The sequence below is a fragment of the Sus scrofa genome, chromosome 17 (assembly GCF_054392235.1).
Source record: "Sus scrofa isolate SSC_HxYL_T2T_F1_AM1 chromosome 17, Sscrofa_HxYL_maternal_Yorkshire_Landrace_v2.0, whole genome shotgun sequence".
Taxonomy (NCBI): domain Eukaryota; kingdom Metazoa; phylum Chordata; class Mammalia; order Artiodactyla; family Suidae; genus Sus; species Sus scrofa.
Window position 1 is genome coordinate 64791860 of NC_139399.1, and position 18638 is coordinate 64810497.

An 18638-nucleotide genomic window follows, 5' to 3' on the forward strand; every position below is an offset into this window, starting at 1 on the left:
AAAATTAATTGTATTCCCCACTGCATTCGTCTCTCCTCGTGCTAAGAAACACGGTGGGGTGATTACAGGTTGCAAAGTAAACGATGTGCTTGTTACTCAAAGCGTGACTGTGGTCCTGCAATTATTGACATCACCTGGGCAGGTTTTTGTTTTTGTTTTTTAAGAACTGCAGGCTCCCAGGCCCCTTCCCAGGCCTGCAAAATCAGAAACTGCATTTTAACAAGCGCCCCGGGGGACGTGTGTGCACAGTAAACACAGATGCCGGGGGAGGTGAGCGCGACGTCTTCCTCCACCGCCGCCTTGATCCTTCTCCCCTGTGTGCGTGTAAAGCTGGGGAAGCTGCTCAGGAGGTGAGAGGTGTGAGCAGGAGTGTTTGACCTGCTGGATTTCTGGCTTCATTTCTGTAGGGTTTGTGTCAGGTGGGTGGGGTGTGGGGATGTTTTCAAGTCAGAAGTGGAACAAAAATGTATACTCATACTAGGTTTAGGGGGCTTTTTTAGGGCCGCACCCACGGCATATGGGGGTTCCCAGGCTGGGGTCGAATCAGCTACAGTAGTCGGCCTGCACCACAGCCACAGCCACAGCCACGCCAGATCCGAGCCACATCTGCGACCTTCGCCACAGCCTGCGGCAAATGCTGGATCCTTAACCACTGAGCGAGGCCAGGGATCGAACCCATGTCCTCATGGATGCTAGTCAGGTTCGTTACCACTGAGCCACAGCGAGAACTCCTGTTTTTTGTTTTTTGAGTTCTTGTCATGAAGAGGGTGGGGCAGAAAGGGGAGAAAATCATTTCAGGAGGGGTCTCTTCAGAAGTGGTTGGTGGACTCTGCTTTTCAGGCCCGGCATCCTTCCTGTTTTACTCTCTGCCACTTTTATGGTCTTTGGGAAGATTAAGCCTCAGGGAACTGCATAATATACAGCACAGGCAGCCTTAAACCTTTACATGTAAAAACAAGAGAAAAATTGAGCAGTGGACTGCCTGTTAGCAGGAAGGTTCTATTCCCAGCAAGTTGGAGGAATTCTCTCAAGATCCCTGTTAACCTCAAGATCGCCTTTAGGATACAGTCTGGGTGTTCCTGTCGGGGCGCAGCAGAAAAGAATCCGACCAGGAACCGTGAGGTTGAGGGTTCGATCCCTGGCCTCGCCCAGCGGGCCAAGGATCCGGCATTGCCATGAGCTGTGGTGTAAGTCACAGACTTGGCTCATATCTGACATTGCTGTGGTATAGACTGGTGGCTACCACTCCGATTAGACCCCTAGCCTGGGACTCTCCATATGCCGTGGGTGGGCCCTAAAAAGACAAAAAGACCGAAAAAAAAGGATACAGTCCGAAGCAAAGTATTTCAAACAGCTTTACCTGGGATTTAGTTTTGTTCTCCTGCTTTACAAACAAGCACAGTAAGAGTCTGACCCCGGAGAGTGAGCAGTAGTTTCTTGTTGCTTCTGAGACCCATGGATGCTGCTACTTTATCTCGGCCTCCCTGGCCTGTCCCAGCCTGGTGGCTAATGGCCTCAGCCTCCTCCAGTGTGCCACTAAATCCCCGCTGGTGCTTCCCTGGATCTCATGCTGCTTCATTCCACTGTGCTGTTATTTATTTTTATTTTATCTCGCCGTTACAGAAATGATTTGTTGAGGTGGATTCTTCTGTTACGATGTTTGAGCCCATCGAGGGCAGGTATGTCTTTGAATTTGTGTTCTGTGAATTGACATTGAAATGAAATATAGGATGGCTTGTGTTCCAAGTAACTCAAAGAAGACTGAAGCTTCTTGGAGTTCCCACTATGGCACAGAGGCTTAAGGATCCAGTGTTGGCACTACTGTGGTGTAGATTTGATCCCTGGCCAGGGAACTTCCACATTCTGCAGGTGTGGCAAAAAAAAATTTTTTTTTCAATTAACTAGAATTTTAAAAATTAAGGTTCGCTTGGTTGAGTCACTCCAGCCCCATTTCCAGCACCCAAAGCCCCCTGTGGTTGTGGCTGGCACTGGGCAGCTCACACACAGAAGGGTTCCACCGTCGCGGGAAGAGCTCTTAGCGCCGCAAGGCTGCAAAAACTGAGGACAGCCTTTGTAAGAAGTTGTGTTTCAACTCCAGGATTTCACTTCACCAAAGGAAATACCCTCTTCCTTGTTTGTCTCAGATTTGCGGGACAGAGCTACATTGTTCCCAGCTAAAAAGGACTGTTAGAGATAAGCATATTTTAATTTTCAGTGGGAGTTTGTTCTTTATTAGACTCTTATACGCAATAGTATCTTTAAGAAAAAATGTGTTATTGTTCTAACTTGAGTCTGGATCTAAGTGGTGGGGGATTTTAATTTTCAGCAGCTGTTTAGTGTGGTTGTTGGGCTCCAGGTGGCTTATCCAGACATTGGCAGGACTTTGAGTTATTTTTTTCTTTTGTGATTTTTTTTTCTCAAAGCTGTAAAGGTAGCCTGTGGTCAATAGCAGAGTCTTGTCAGTAGCGTGTTTCTAGATTCATTTGCGGACTGACTCGTGTCCAGGGATTATTTTGCCATTCTTCTTTGGTGTGCATGTTCTCGAGTCTCCAGCTGAGGAAGCAGTGACACCAGTAAGCACGCAGACACGCCCTGTGACCTCCAGCTCAGGGGTTCAGTCTCCTATTAAGATGGCTCTCCCGCTGGAAGTGCCAGTGCGGTTCCTCGGGGACCTCTGCCTGCCCGAGCACTCTAAGTCTGTGCCACCTCTCCAAGCACGTGACCACCAGAGGCTCTGCGGAGTCAAACTGGCTGGCAAACAAAGACGGCGATTGAATGATCCAGGGCAAGTCTCCCGGGCCATACACACAGCTGTCCTGCACGTAGCGGCCTGCGAAGAGAACACAAAACTTAGCTGCCTTTGTTTCCCGTCTCTTTACATCCACGCAAAAAAGGGATGCCCGTCTTCCAAGGTCATCTGTGTGAGGCCTCTTTGTTTCCTGAGAGATCAGGCTACACATGGTTTCCCTAATGGCATTTCCCTGAGGAGCTTTGATGCTGAATTTTGAATTTGCAAAGGAAGGGAAGTTTCATTCGCTTCGTGATCTCTGAAATGTTTACTGGCCACTTCAAATAAATACTGTAGTATTTTTGCTAGTCGTGAGCACAAGGGAGATGTAGCAGCACTCATTTTCCTGATAAAATCTACATTTTGATATCTCGTTTTTTTTTTTTTTTTAACGGTCACACCCGTGGGCCATGGCTGTGACCTCCACCACAGCTGTGGCGACACCAGATCCTTTAACCTACTGCACCAGGCCAGAAATCAAACCCGAGCTTCTGCAGCAACCTGAGCCTCTGCAGTCAGATTCTTTTTTTTTTAAGGGCCCCGCCTATGGCGTATGGCGGTTCCCAGGCTAGGAGTTGAATCGGAGCTGTAGCTGACAGCTTAGGCCACAGCCACAGCAATGCCAGATCCAAGCTGCATCTGTGACCTACACCACAACCCACGGCAATGCCAGATCCTTAACCCACTGATGGAGGCCAGGGACTGAACCTGCTTCCTCATGGATGCTAGTCAGATTCCTTTCCGCTGAGCCATGAAGGAACTCCTGCAGTCAGATTCTTAACCTACTGCTCCACAGCAGGAGCTCCCTGATAGCTTCTGTTTCAAGTTCTCAAGTATCTCCCTTGGTTGTGGGTAGTGCATGAGAATGACGTGGGTTTAAGTCAAGTCATTGCTTTCAACATTTTATTGGTTTTGCTGAGTGACTTTTGATGTAATAGAAGTAGTTCAAAATGGAATTACAGTTCGGATCCAGCACAGATTGGATGGCTTTGAGAGGAACTCAGTGGCACACCTTGATGTGCCTGATACCGTGCTTGGCTCTTCCTACGCTTGTAATCTTGTGATGAGGTCTCTGTCATCACCTTCCGTTTGCAGAGGAGGGAGCGCTCTGCTTAAGTCTGAGGGAAGGTTCTGATCATTTTGGAGACCTCGCTCTTTTTGTTCGTGTTTGTTTGTTAGGGCTGCACCTGCAGCGTATGGAGGTTCCCAGGGCAGGGGTTGAATCGGAGCTGCAGCTGCCAACCTACACCACAGCCACAGCAATGCCAGATCCGAGCCACAGCTGTGACATCCGTACACCGCAGCTAGCGGCAGCGCTGGATCCTTAACGCAGCTAGCGACAGCGCTGGATCCTTAACCCGCTGAGCGAGGCCAGGGATCGAACCCATGTCCTCATGGATGCTAATCCGGTTCGTTACCACTGCGCCATGACGGGAACGCTGGCCTTGCTCTTTTCTCTGCACAGTCCTCCCCTGCTCTCTCCCCACCCCAGCCCGTAATCCTACCTCCCCAAACCTGTCTTCAGGGAATATCGTTAACAAAGTGTGGAACGGCACACACAGAATTGTCCAGTGTTGTTTGTAAGATTGAAACAAATCCAAAGGGCTTTCTGCTGGCTGAGCAGGCCTCGTGTGGTGAAGGGTAGAACTGGTCCATGGTGAGCCTTGTATCTGTGCAAGCTGGTGTCGTGGTGGGAATCTTTTGAACTGAGAGGCTCTTGGTACGATATCATAGAATCTCAATAGAACTGGACTTACCCAACTGGAAGTGTAAACATGAAGACAGAAGTATGAAAAACTTAGGACGCAGGGAAAAAAGAATCAATGCCCCGCGGTTGTGGCTGCGTGCTCTCTAACTCAGGTGCTTCTGAACTGGGAGGGAACACAGATAGGTGGGACTTGTTCAGGGTTGTCTCAGTGCTGTGTTGGTGATTAAACATGACCCCTTTCCACCTGATAACACAGGGTGGCTGTTACTCTGTGCAGAGCCAGGCCGTCCGCGCCCACGGTGGCGGGGCACCTGGTTTGTGACTGTGGAAGTGACCTCCCTTCTCCGAGGCTGGGCTTCCTCGTCTGCAAAGTGTAAATAATGGTGGTTTCTACCTGCAGGTCCCTGTGAGTGTTGACGGCAGGCCCAGAGCTGGTCTCTGGAAGGATCTGCCGCAGACCCTCTCGGGGCTGACTGAGTGCTGGCCGCGGCTGGCCTCGTGCCGCTTTCCTGGTAGAAGCATGTGCACAGCGAAGCTAGTGATGGTGAGAACTGTCTGAACTGGTCACTTACAGGGAGTGATGGGTTTTGTGAAGATGTGCAGCAACCAGGCTCTTTTGCAAACATTATTGGAATACTCAGATTGCTCCTGTAAGAGTTCTGAGTCTTAACTTTCTCGGTGAATTGACAGCACTTTTCCTGACTTCTTACACCGTTTGTGAATCACTTTTTCAGGAAGCATCTGAACGCCTCCTTTTCTGAGCCTCTATTTGCCTGTCCTGTCCCATCATCCCCAGTGTGTCGTGACAACAAGCCACCTACTGGCTGAAGAAAGGCCAGGGTTGTTTGTTAGCCTGTCGTTTAACTGTCAGTGTCTTTCTGTGTGGCTCTCCCCCAAGTGAGTCATAGCTACTTAAAAAAAAATACGAGAAAATTATTCCAGCCCTTCTGACCTGGTACCCGTCAGGCGGGTGGCCTGTGCTCCTGGCAGCAGCAGGAATTGTTCGTCTTTGAACCATTCAGGTATTAGATTTTACGTTTTTTTTTTTTTTTTTTTTTTTTTTTTTGTCTACAACCTGTATCTTTGAGGTTGGGGGGGCGCGGTTTGCCACAGCATGCAAAAGTTCCTGGGCCAGGGATCAAACCCCCATCACAGCAGTGACAACACTCAATCTTTAACACTAGGCCACCAGGGAACTCCGAGGTCAGTCTTTAAAACAGCTTGAAAGCTGGGTGAGCCTAGTTTACTGTTTATGTGTCATCTGCTGTAGACAGAATCGCGTACAGATCTGTCTCCTGCGTTCTCAGTCCACCACGGCCCAGCGGAGGTCAGGCCCCTCCGTTCCCCTTCCCGTGGCTGTGCCCGGAGCAGCTGCCGTCTCTGCTGGGCTCAGGCATGTCGTGCTGTGAATTCCCCTGAGACTGCCTGCTCCTCTCGAGCATCTTTAAGCAAGGGGTTCAGGGGCGGGGGTGGGGTGGGGGGCAGAGCCAGCCCAGGAGAGTAGGCACGAATAGCTCTCCAGGAGCCAGGTGCTAGGTCTTGGACCCAGGGGGCATTCTCCCCAAAACTGATGTGCCTCAGAGAGGACTCCTCTGCAGGCAGCTATTTCTCTTCCATTCTTCCCGGAATAGACGCTGCTCCCCTCCACCCCAAACCTTGCTTTGTGTATTGCCGCGGAGGTGAGACCTCTGGCACGGCAGGCAGAGGGGCAGCAGAACTCCCAGTTCCTCGGGGACAGTCGCTTGAGGGCAAAGCCAAGAGCCCTGTTTTTAGTAAGAACTGCACAGAAAGTCGGGGACCAGCCGAGCCGCGTGCACCTGTCGTACTCGGTGCTCTGTTCGAACAGAGAGACCCCGGGAGACCGGAGCTCATTTTAATACGTAATTGGATTTGCATTCTAGGAGAAGGTGGAAAAGGCCAGATAGCTCGTGTATTTCTGTCTTAAAACTTTAAAAGTTGCAACCCCGTCATATGTCCACTTTTTGAAAATCATCATCTCACATCTTACAATCTGTGTAGCTTTCTGTCTGAACATTATAATCAAAGGAAAAGTTTTTTTAAAATTGCCACTGTGCTAGTTGGATCATCACGAATTCCAGATTATTGTGCACACGATTGTCAGTCTTCTCCCGCTGTTAGCGAGGCAGCAGCTGTATGTTTTTTGTAAACGCGGAAGACATTCTGGGGCTTGGGTTTTGTTTTTACCTTTACAGCCGTCACGAACCGTTCCCTCCTCGCTTCTCCATTTAACGGCGCGAACGTTTCCTTCCCAGCCAGCGTTCGGGGTGGAACCCGGAGCATCTAAGGGAAAAGACAGAGGCATCCGGTGAGAAGACTGAGGAACGTCCAGCCTCGGGCAGATGCACATTGTCATCTGGGGGAAGGCCGGCGCCGGGGCGGGCGAGGGTACCGCCCTGGAGGCAGCACTCGGGTGGAACCAGGTCTTCCGTTCCCTCTTTGCTTCATCCCTTCCTCCATCCCTAGCAACTCACTTAGTGTTGATGACATGCTCTTTGTGGTTATGTTGGGTTTCTTTGGATTATGTTTTCTCCGCAACAGCTCTCTGGGTTGATTTGAAAGGATTTTCAATGGATATGAGAGTTTACAGTAAGGTCTTAACCCATTTCTGCTAGATTCATTGTCTGTACTGTCGCCTAGACCAGTGAACTTAGCTGCTGAAGCGTGAAGCCGCATTCCCTATAGGAGCCAGTCAGCTTTGTACCAAGAGCAAATGAGCCCATTTTAAAGAGGGCATCAGGGCAGAGTTCCCATCATGGTGCAGCGGAAACAAATCCAACTAGTAACCATGGGGTGGCAGGTTTGATCCCTGGCCTTGCTCAGTGGGCTGAGAGCCGGCATTGCCGTGAGCTGTGGTGTAGGTCGCAGACGTGGCTCAGATCTGGCGTTGCTGAGGTTGTGGTGTAGGCTGGCAGCTGCAGCTCCGATTCAACCCCTAGCCTGGGAACCTCCATATGCCGCGGGAGCAGCCCCAAAAAGCCAAAAAAAAAAAAAAAAAAAAAAGAAAGAAAGAAAGAAAGAAAGGTTGTTGGGGGAGTTCCTGTCATGGCGCAGCGGAAACGAATCCAACTAGTATCCATGAGGAGGCAGGTTCAATTCCTGGCCTTGTTCAGTGGGTAGGCAATCTGGTGTTGCTGTGAGCTATTGTGTAGGTCACACTTACGGCTCGTTTTCCCCGTTGCTGTGGCTGTGGTGTAGGCTGGCAGCTACAGCTCCAATTCTGCCCCTAGCCTGGGAACTTCCACATTCCACAAGTGCAGTCCTAAAAAGCAAGAAAAAGTTAAAATTAAAGAAAAAAAACGAGGGCATCAGATTTCCCTCCGCCTCTCAGAAAACCTATCTGTAATATCGTCTTTGCCACAAACAAAATTAGCCCGCTACCTGGCCCTAGTAGGTATCCAGCAGTATCTCATAAGTAAACAAAGAAAAGGAAGAACTTTCCAAAGATCGGTGCTCACAATTTTCAAAAGACGCTATATGACGAGAAGCAAAATGCTGGTCCTTCTTTCTGGAGAGGAAACAGAAGCAGCCAGCCTGGCTTGGGGACATGGCGCACGCTCTCAGCGACCGTCAGATCCCTAAAAGCAGAGAGCTCCCCGCAGCACCCCAGGGGCAGATGGTCTTAGAACACGTGGAGCCGTCTACCAGGCCCAAGGGGAATCGCTGAAGGGGAGAGAATCTTCGGTGGAGGGGACGCCTCTGTCCCTGGCTCTGGCCTGAGCAGACCCTGTTTTGCTGGCTCGTTCTTACCTTTCAGTCGGTTCAGAGTCACCCAGTAGTGTCGCTCTGGGCCGTGGATGTCCTGGGACCACCGAAGCATGTCTTTGGCGCGGGTGTCTGTCAGCACGAACTCCACAAACTTCCTCGTGAGTACATAGGAAGCGCTTCCAAAGTAAATTGTTAAGTTATGGGGCGGGTCGTCTCTGAATCTTTCATTTGGAGATGCATAGATGTTTCCTTCGGGAGTGAATTCGCGATGAGTTTGGCTTGTCTTGGATTTATTGCTTGGTGGCTGGATTACTCCAGGAGTGATGTTTTTATCATTCCATTTGCTTCTGATGTAGCGTATGATGTCTTTGTTAGTTTTGATCGGAAAATCCTGTCCACAAAGATTAATGACATGGCTCCATTGAAATTTGGAATGGACTAGATCTTTCATGCAATTGATTTCTGCCTGTAGTCTCCTAAAGCCAGTGTAAGCCACTTTCTCTCTCTTTGATGAAATAAAAATATTTTCAAAACAGTTAACCAGGGATTGCACAGCAGTCTTATACTTCTTTGGGGCCTTTGCATCAACATGGATACAGTAAACATTTTGGGGCAGATAAATAGCTCTGAGGAGCTGCACAAACAGAGCCAGCTCCTTATGAATAGTTACAATATATGCCAAAGGGAAGGTACCCTCTTCTGCAGACAGCGGTCTGGTTATGAAATGCAGCTCCCGGGAAATCCTGGAGCAATTTCCTGGTCTGTGTAAACGAGCAACTATTTCAGATCCGTGAGGATCTTTACAAAATTTTGCGATTTGGAGGGCCGCCTCTTTCCCTTCAAACAAAGCTGAGCATAATTCATCTGGATAAAAGCCACATTCCACTACTGCTGGGTGGGTGGGTCCCTCCTCTGGGTCCTCAGAAGTTGGATTCCTTAAATAAAGAAAAACAAAGATGCCAATGGCTGCGCACACGAGAATTCCAGGCTTTGTGGCTCGCAGCTGGCTCATGGTTTGCGCTCCAGTCACTTTCTTATTACCGTGGTTTGAAGTGTTTTCCTCTAAGTTTCCTAAAAGAACAACAGACAGTATTTAGAGTCTTGTAACTATATCCCCCCACCAATTTTATTGGCATGCACGTAGGTAAAGTGTATATAATTTGATCAGTTTTTATATCTGTTACACCTGTGAAATCCTCACCACAATCACGCTAACAAGCAGTCCTCTTACCCCCTAGAATTTTCTTGAGCCCCTTTTACTCCTTCCCTCTCCCCACCTTGTCGTCACGCACATGTTCTCGTCACTGTAGATTAGTTGGCAAGCCTGTAGTTTTTTATAAATGGAGCCATTCGTATGTACCTTTTTTGGCCCGGATTTTTTTCACGTAGGATAATGATTTTAAGATTTCATCCGTATCATTGCATTTATCACCATTTCCCCCTTTTATTGCTGAGCGGTATTCCGTGAAATGGACACGCCACAAGCCATTTATGTGCTCAGCTGCTGAAGGCCATCGAAGTTGCTTCCGGTTGTAGGATGTCATTGCAAGATGCCGTAGCGTTTGTGCACACGTCTTTGTCTAGACCTAGGTTTTTGTGTCTCTGGGGTGCATACCTAAGCATGAAATGGCTGGCTTACGTACAGGTGCGTGTTTAATGTCTTAAGAAACCGGAGTTCCCATCGTGGCACAGTGGTTAACGAATCCGACTAGGAACCATGAGGTTGCGGGTTCGGTCCCTGCCCTTGCTCAGTGGCTTAACAATCCGGCATTGCCGTGAGCTGTGGTGAAGGTTGCAGACGCGGCTGGGATCCTGAGTTGCTGTGGCTCTGGCATAGGCTGGTGGCTGCAGCTCCGATTCGACCCCTAGCCTGAGAACCTCCATATGCTGCAGGAGCAGCCCAAGAAATAGCAAAAAGACCAAAAAAAAAGAAAGAAAGAAAGAAAGAAACCTCCAGGTTGTTTTCCAAAGTGGTTGTGTCATTTTGGATTCCCACCAGCAACATAGGAGAGCTCTGTTTCCTCTACAACTTCACCAACCCCGGGCGTGGTCACTGAAAATTTTTAACCATTCTAATAGGTGTGTAGGGGTAATTCATTGTAGTTTCACTTCGAATTTTCCTAATGACTAACGATGTTGAGCATAGTTTCGTGTGTTATTGACCTTATCTTGGCAGATAAAAATCTAAGGTATTTATTTTGGACATAGATACTGTCCTATTCAGAATTTATCTTATGCCATTGTTCTGTATCATTGGTATGAGAATAAATCCTTGTAATAAAGGAAACCAGAAATTCTGTGATCACATAATTCAACTTGTAGAAATGAGTTTATGAGTTGTTTTCAGAAAAGGCTTCAGTGATTAATAACAAGATATCTTTAATAAAATTATTTAATAATAATTTAGTTGATGCTCTTGAACTCTATGGAGACATATGAATGGGTATAGCAGCCAAAAGTGACTGGAGGTGTTTTAATTATTTAATTATCAGGGGCATGCAAAGATCATCCTTTGGCATTTAAGCAAGAAAATTGGTCAGATAAAAGGTCTATATTGGAATTCCCTTCATGGCTCAGCGGTTAACAAACCTGACTATCATCCCTGAGGATGCGGGTTCGATCCCTGGCCTCAGTCAGTGGGTTAAGGATCCAGCGTTGCCTTGAGCTGTGGTGTAGGTTGCAGATGAAGCTCGGATCCCGCATTGCTGTGGCTGTGGCATAGGCGGGGGGCTACAGTTCAGATTGGACACCTAGCCTGGGAACCTTCATATGCCATGGGTGTGGTCCTAAAAAGAACAAAAAATACCTTTTATAAGCACAAGATCATCATAATCAACCCATCTCATATCTGGTCTCTAAAATAGGCACAACCTATATCATAGAAAGAGAAATTCAATTGGAAATACCTTTTTGAAATGCAATGAAAAAGCTTTTAACTGCTTCTCTGTCAGGGATTTTGGTTGAAGGTAAACCATGTCCCCTAGTTTGTTACATTTTTCTTTGGCGTTTGACTTTAGTGTGGAAAGAGGGTTTGGGAGATTTTTTGGATTGTTGTCTTTTTTTTTTTTTTTTTTTTTGTCTTTTGTCTTTTGTCTTTTTAGGGCTGCACCTGAGGCACATGGAGGTTCCCAGGCTAGGGGTCGAATCAGAGCTACAGCTGTCGGCCCCAGCCACAGCCACAGCAACTCGGGATCTGAACTGCATCTGCGACCTACACCACAGCTCATGGCAACACTGGATCCTTAACCCACTGAGCGAGGCCAGGGGTTGAACCCGAAACCTCACCGTTCCTAGTCAGATTCATTTCCACTGCACCACGACGGGAACTCCGTGGATTGTTGTCTTGATTGTTATTTTTAAGCTTATGGTCAAAGTAAAACCTTCTGGTCTCATCACAGAAATGTTAGCCCCGCTTCACTGACAAACTGCACCCCATGCAGAGCCCAGGGGATTGGATGTTTTCCGTAGTTTTAACAATTAAACGAAAATACATCCTGTGCATAGTCCATTGCCCTTCAGGGCAACACGTGGGCTAAGTGCTTTTCCTTTCCTCGCGTGTGTAGACAGGTGCAGGAGCTTAGTCGAGTGTTACTAGCTTGCTGCCTTTCTGCCTTTGGTTCTGTTAATCTGGTGTTCACCGTTGCCCAGTCGCATCTGCCTTTTGGCTCAAGTTCACTTTGAAATTTAGAAATAGGTGCGTGCTAGAATGCCCCTTGGTCACCGGCTTTATTGCCATTGTTTTAACACAAGGCTTTTCAATGGGGGTCAGGACAGCCTTGTAAAGAAGGCTTTGGAGACGCCACTGCTGTTGAATTGAAACAGTCCTTGCTGTTGCTTTAAGCTACATCTAGTGGAGAATAGGAAGATTCCCACAGGAATCAACTCTTTAGGGCCTGGCAGTTTTTCTTGTTTAAATTGTGCCGAATACCATGTTTCAGCTTTGCAGACATTTTGTAGCCTCGGTTCTTAGTGAGTTGTTGTTTTGTTTCTATAATGTGAAATCAACTTTTGTAGTCATTATGAAAGTGTAGTTATTAAACATGTGACTTTGTATCACTAAGTTAATTTCCAAGAAATGTAAGTGGTATTTTCCAAGTGAGGGCAACACGCAGCCCATTAAAAAAAAGTATAGTCTGGAGTTCCCTTGTGGTGCAGTGGGTTAAGGACCCAGCGTTGTCAACTACACCAGCTTGACTGGCTGCTGAGGCACAGGTTCAGTCCCTGACCTTGGAACTTCCATATGACTCGGTGTGTTCACAAAAAGAAAGTGATTTTGAAATCGAACTGATTTTGAACTATTTTTTTTTCCTCCACAGAAAGTTGTATTTAAACTATTTATTTTAAAGGCTTTAGAAAGAGTGGCAGTCACCCTTGTGTATCATGGAGCAGATACAGAAGCTCTTTTGTTCAGATCAGACCTTTTTTTTTTTTTTTTTTTTTTTTACATTCCAGTATTGTTTCTTTGTGTACTACTGAAATTACAAATGATTTCTAAAATCTCTAAAATTGTATGTGTGTAAGAATTTTTTAAGGGTTTTTTTCATGTACAGTCATTCCTTAAATTATCTTTCCTGGGCCTTAAGTGTTTTGATATTCCTTTAGTTTATTATATCTGCAGCCTTTAACGAATAGCATCATTAAAATATATATAGTGTCCAGTAGAATTAAATAGCTTTCAAATGAGGAATGATGTTTTGAAGATCACACATTCAGCTGACTGAGGATGTGGCATCCAAGAGACTTTGTAGACTATTTTTCAGTAGAAGTAATTACCAAAGCTGTGGCTGAGGATGGTGTTAAATTTTTTTTCCTTTTTATGATGCTAGAAATCACAAAGGTTTCCAATTACAGTTCTCAGAAGATTATTTTACCTTTTATGTTTTTTTCCAAGCGTAAAATATTCCCAAGGAGTTGTTGCAAAATACATTGCTCTCCTAGTTATTAGTGAGTATATTTTCTTCTTTCGCCTTCTGCAGGTTCCCCTCTCCCCATCCTCCCAACAAGCCCTCACAGCCAGAACCCAAAGTCAGCAACCTAGCTTTGGTATCAGGTATTACCAGCAGAACATGTAAGGCAGTCACCACTTCTCATGACGGGATTTTTTTTTTTTTTTGTCTTTTTTTTTCTTTGTCTTTTTGTTGTTGTTGTTGTTGCTATTTCTTGGGCCGCTCCCACGGCATATGGAGGTTCCCAGGCTAGGGGTTGAATCGGAGCTGTAGCCACCGGCCTACGCCAGAGCCACAGCAATGCGGGATCCGAGCCGCGTCTGCAACCTACACCACAGCTCACGGCAACGCCGGATTGTTAACCCACTGAGCAAGGGCAGGGACCGAACCCGCAACCTCATGGTTCCTAGTCGGACTCGTTAACCACTGCGCCACAACGGGAACTCCTCTCATGATGGGATTTAATTTGCTATAAAGACTTTTCAGGGGGATTGGCAGCATCCCAAATAAATTAATTCTTTTTGCTGCATATTTTATATGTATATTTTAAGGTAATTCCTTCCACTAACTAGGTAACAGGCATCTTTGAAGATAAACTTATAACATTTTGTTGCATATTCTAGAATATTCCTGTTTTAGAGCATTAACAGCAGCTTAACTGGATTAAACAGTATCGTCTTCATTTTCTGGACTGCAGATGGGGTGTGTAATAGCACCTGCCTCACAGGGACCCCGGGACAGGAGTGTGGGACCAGATTCACGAGAGTTCCGTGCCGCGATTGGCTGGGGGAGGGAGGTGCTCGGTGCTTGCGTGGGGTGGGGGCTTGTGTCCACCACCCCCAGAGTAGGGAGACCCTCAGGTCTTAGATGTCGGTTCTCTCTCCATTTCCTGTGTGTTGGTCCAAAAAAATTCACCATAGCTGCGGCAATGAATATTTTGTGTTATTTTTGTCATCTCTGGGCATAGAGTGGTGTCCAAAGCACCATATGAGTTAAGTTTTTCTTGAATTATTTGAGCTTTATCGTATTAGACTAGTTTTGAATTCAGAGTGTCCACCTGTCTAGTGAAGTACATGTCTTATTCCTAAAATGTGTGTGTGTGTCTTTAGCCACTTGGATGCAAAGGGGAAAACTACATTTTAGGATAGCTGCTCAAAACAATCACAACAAAGTAACGTTTTTATTATTGGCACAAAATGAGAATTGAGAGCTTGTCCATGTCCTCGAGGCTCAGTCATTATTTCCCATGTGAGGAACGAATAAATGGCCGTCTTTAAAATTTAAAATTTAAAAATCAAGTTGGTCCCACCCTTGAAAATATTCCACTTGCGTTTTCTTTGGCTTAAATAAAAAATGAGGACTCTTTTTGAGAGGACACTATGCCTGCTCCTTCTGCATTTTAGAATATTACTGATATGACAGCCGTGGAGGAGGCCAAGAAAAACAGATGACAACAGTAATGATACCTGCTCAGCCTGGACCGTGCAGGACCCCTGCGTAGTCAGTGCGGCTCTTCCCCGAAGACGGTCCTCCTGGTCCGGGGACGGAAACCCTGGCGGGACCTCGCCCGGCCTGCCCGGTCCGGTCTCGTCTCTCCCTGGCTTCTCTTGCGGCGGCTGCAGCTTAAATCACATGAGCAGAGTTGCCTGGCAGGTTTTGTTACCCTTTCCTCCCTGGAGGATTTCACTGACTCTGACCTGGAGGTTGAAACCTAGACACCCTGGCCTCGCTGAGCAGTTCTTTAGGACTGGATCACTGCCTTGCAGAATAAAACGAGGCAACAGCAGAACACAGCCGCCCACGTGAAGGGCGGTGCAGGGCAGTCCTCGAGTGGGGAAAGCGGGACGAGATCCCCACTGCCACGGGTCAGATTCTTTACGTGCTTTTGAACATGAGGCCACGTTTGGTTCTCGGACCCCTTTTCATTAAAGGGGTAAAGAAGCGTCATTTAAAAATTCATTTGTTTCCTAAATGGCATTTGGAGCCGTCAGGTGCTGGCGGCATGGCTCTCCAGAGGGCCAGCTGTTACCTGCCCCCGTCCCTCCCTCTGCAGGTGGGAGGTGGCATCTCCGTGCTCCGCCGGGCCTCCCCCCTCTCGTCACTCTCCACAGCCTCCCTCACTGGTCGAACATGCCCCCTTGCTTGCTGCTCCTCGCGTTAGGTTTACCCCAGAGGCATCTGGTGAGAATCCTGAGGCCGAGGGCCTCTCACCCCCTTGTACGACCTGAGCCGGGCTTCTAGTCAGAAGGGTCCAGCTTTTCTTCACCTGCTGTGGGCCCCTCCAGATGCCTGTTGCTCTTTTGCAGAACAGGTGTCACTGTTGCCTTAGGAGGATTTCTTAACTGGGCAGCTAGAGCCTCGGCTCCTGAAGCTTACTGGGGCTACTGCGGGCTGCACATGTGACCTATAGGCTTTTTATATAAAAACAGATTGTGCAGCCTTTCAGTGGGGGACCCTGTATGGTTTGTATGGAGATGTTAAGATTCTGGGAGTTGAGGGATTGATTTTATCCAGCAAGAGTCAAGACAGGCAGGAAAGGTCCTTATATGTGTGGAAAGGCCACTCTGCCAGCTTGTGAAGTGTTGCTGCAACTCTGCCCCCCTGGTCCCTGAGTGCTTGGTTTTTTGTTTTTTGCTTTTTAGGGCCACACCTGCGGCCTATGGAAGTTCCCAGGCTAGGGGTCGAACCAGAGCTGCAGCAGCCGGCCTGCACCACATCCACATGGGAGCCGAGCCGTGTCCATGACCTACAACACAGCTCATGACAAGCCTAGATCCTTTAACCCACTGAGTGAGCTAAGGATCGAAGCTGCATCCTCATGGATACTAGTCGGGCTTGTTACCACTGAGCCACAACAGGAATTTCCCTGAGTGCTTGTTTTAAATCATCCTGTGGGTGCCACCCAACTGGGCCTGGCAGGTCCGTTCACAGTGGCCTGTCCCCTTGGGGGGACGATCGGTGCTGGATTTCACCTGTCCCTCACCTCCTTAACCTGGAAGAAAGCAGTGGAAGAAATCACTGAGAAAAGGATGGGAGAGCTGCCCACAGGCACCTTTCTGCTCCCACCGCTCTACGAAAATGCCGAATGAAAACCAGCCATGCTGGAGAAGCCGTTGTAATAAATGGGCAAAGGTTAATAGGCTTACATTCATTTCTTATAAGTCATAAACACAGGAAACAGTTCCTCCGGTTATGATAGAGAATAACCAGAGTTCCCATCATGGCGCAGCGGAAATGAATCCGACTAGGAACCATGAGGTTGCCTGTTCGATCCCTGGCCTCGCTCAGTGGGTTAAGGATCTGGCATTGTGAGCTGTGGTGTAGGTTGCAGTCACAGCTTGGATCCTGCGTTGCTGTGGCTGTGGCGTAGGCCGGCAGCTGTAGCTCTGATTAGACCCCTAGCCTGGGAACCTCCATATGTCAAGGGAGCGACCCTAAACAAAAAAGGGGGGAGGGGCGAGAAAGAACAACCAAGTCTGAGAAGTGGCGTTTTTGGGTCAGAGACGCATGGAATTGGTTGTTCATCACAGTTATTATTTGTAAAAACAAAGATTGAGAAGCCCTATTTCATTTGTTTGTGATAGAAATATGCAGATATGTAGCATATGACCCTCAATTCTGTTCCCTTCAGCACTTTCCCGCTTTTTTTTTTCATTTTTTTATATTAACATCCAGAGGTCATATACAACTTCTAGTCTGCCTTTTTTTTAAACGTATGATAAGCATTTTTTTTTGTTGTCAAAAACTCTAAAATAATTATGTACTCTTTCATTTAAGGAATGTATTATGATTTTTTAAGCCATTTCCCCCATTTTTTAGACATATAAGGTACAAGTGATAAAAGGAAGCAAAACTGAAAATAAATATATGCTTTCAACCATAGAGTGACAGTACACAGAGAACCCTGCATTGGCAGGAAACTACAAGCAAAGGGACAGGTCCGTCCCTTTGGACCAGCTGTGCCTTTGCAGCAGCCCTGCCCACCCCCCCACCCCCCTACCAGCCAGAGTGACCCACTCTGCCCTTTAACCCACGGAGAAGAGCCCCAGTCAGGCAACTGGCATCGTGCAGAAATCTGCTTCCTGTCCTGGTTTCACTTGCATTCATGAGTGAGCCACCCAACCCAAGGTCCGAGGGCCAGCAGAAGCCTGCCATGGTCGGGCGTGAACCAAGGACAGGTGACGGGGCCTGTAGGCAGCAGCAGGGCCATGTGCTCGGTCTCCAGGGGCTGCCTGCTCAGGTCCAGGCAATTGAGGCCCTGAGGGGGTGGCTTTGATATCAGTGGATCTTTTGAATTTTGGAGACAGCAATATTTAATGTGTGAGGTTCCTGACTTTTGTGTTCTTGGCAACTAATTCAACTTTAGAAATACAAGTCTGGGTGTTATCTTGTGGTGCAGCGGGTTGGGAGTCCATTGTTGTCACTGCAGCGCCTCAGGTCACTGCTGTGGCGTGGGTTCCATCCCTGGCCCAGAATCTTCCATATACCACAGGTGCAGCCAAAAAAGAAAAAGGAAGTACACCTCTTCAAGTAGCACACCACGGCTGTGCCAGGACGGGGCCAGAGCCGTCAGTAGACGGTGAACGAGCTGTGTGGGGGGGAAACTGATGCCTGCGGACACCTCGGGCTTTGGGGGGCACGGCGGGGAGGAATGGCAAAAAGAGCCCAGAAAGCCCTTGGCGATGAGAGCAAACGTGTGACTCCTTCAGCCTCTGGGTGTTGCGCTCAGGAGGGACCTAGACTCCAGAGCCCCGGCCCCAAGCCCCACCAGGCTTTATCTACCGCCTGATTCGGTGCCTGCAGCATCTTTTTCTTTCTCTCTCCGAGGAGGACACCCCCAGGGAAGGCTCTGCGCAGATCTCTGCAGCCGGGGCTTGGGGCGGGCGGTCCCTGCAGAGGGGCTGTCCCTGTTCCCCTCAGCCTCCCTGCGGTGATGCCCCCGAACAAGCACCTGTTCTTCAGAGGCAGCCCTGGCCAGACCGGACACCCCTTTCCTTTTTCCGGTAACTCCTCCCTGTGGCAGCGACCTCAGGATCTCTGGTCAGAGGAGGGGCTTTTCAATCGTGAAAATGTACCAGACCCACTGGAAAACGAGCCGACTTTGACCTGAAGCTGCGGGTTTCGGCCCTGGCACCGCAGTGCTGGACACGGGACGTAACCCCGCTAAGGCAGCGGCCGGGGAGAGTCATCGGATGGAGGCCGTGTTTCAGGAGGGGCTGGGAAAGCTTCGCAGCTTTTAGGAGAAAGAGCGCTTCCATGTCTTGTGTGGAGAAGATTTTCTTTCAAGGAGATCCTGGGCGCAGGGGGTCTCTTACTGTTACTGTTCTGGGCAGAGTAGGACTCACTGGGCTCGGCCTGTAGCCGTGCTCACGGCCCAGGTTCGTGCCGGCGATGCTTGGGGATGTGCTGCCCTCCGACGGTGAGGGACGGAGACCTGGCAGAGCCTGGAGAAGTCTGTGAGAGGCTTCCT

At 48.3% G+C, this 18638-nt stretch overlaps 2 protein-coding genes across 4 annotated transcripts in view; one reads left to right on the plus strand and one right to left on the minus strand.

Moving 5' to 3' along the window:
- RTF2 (replication termination factor 2) overlaps positions 1-18638 on the plus strand; it is a 43798-nt gene that overhangs the window by 18318 nt on the left and 6842 nt on the right. The gene's annotated exons all lie outside the window — the stretch shown is intronic.
- Positions 2472-14765, minus strand: GCNT7 (glucosaminyl (N-acetyl) transferase family member 7). 2 transcript variants are annotated; one of them, XM_005673033.4, is made up of 4 exons: positions 14635-14765; positions 8265-9293; positions 6702-6797; positions 2472-2830 (listed from the first exon to the last, which is right to left on the minus strand). In XM_005673033.4, exons 2-4 carry the CDS (start codon positions 9232-9234, stop codon positions 2607-2609), a joined length of 1290 nt encoding a protein of 429 aa, XP_005673090.1. In that variant the 5' UTR covers positions 9235-9293; positions 14635-14765; the 3' UTR covers positions 2472-2606. The 2 variants fall into 2 exon arrangements, with proteins under 2 accessions (XP_005673090.1, NP_001107171.1); NM_001113699.1 differs by lacking the exon at positions 14635-14765 and having other exon boundaries at positions 2532-2830.

Bases quoted from the DNA above. Each gene is read 5' to 3' on its own strand.
- GCNT7 (XM_005673033.4), bottom strand. From the start codon at position 9,234: ATGAGCCAGCTGCGAGCCACAAAGCCTGGAATTCTCGTGTGCGCAGCC. The intron at 6,798-8,264 runs GTAAGAACGAGC...CTTTTCCCTTAG, and splicing joins GACTCTGAACCGACTGAAAG to ATGCTCCGGGTTCCACCCCG. The intron at 2,831-6,701 runs GTAAAAACAAAA...TTCTCTTCGCAG, and splicing joins GGTTCGTGACGGCTGTAAAG to GCCGCTACGTGCAGGACAGC.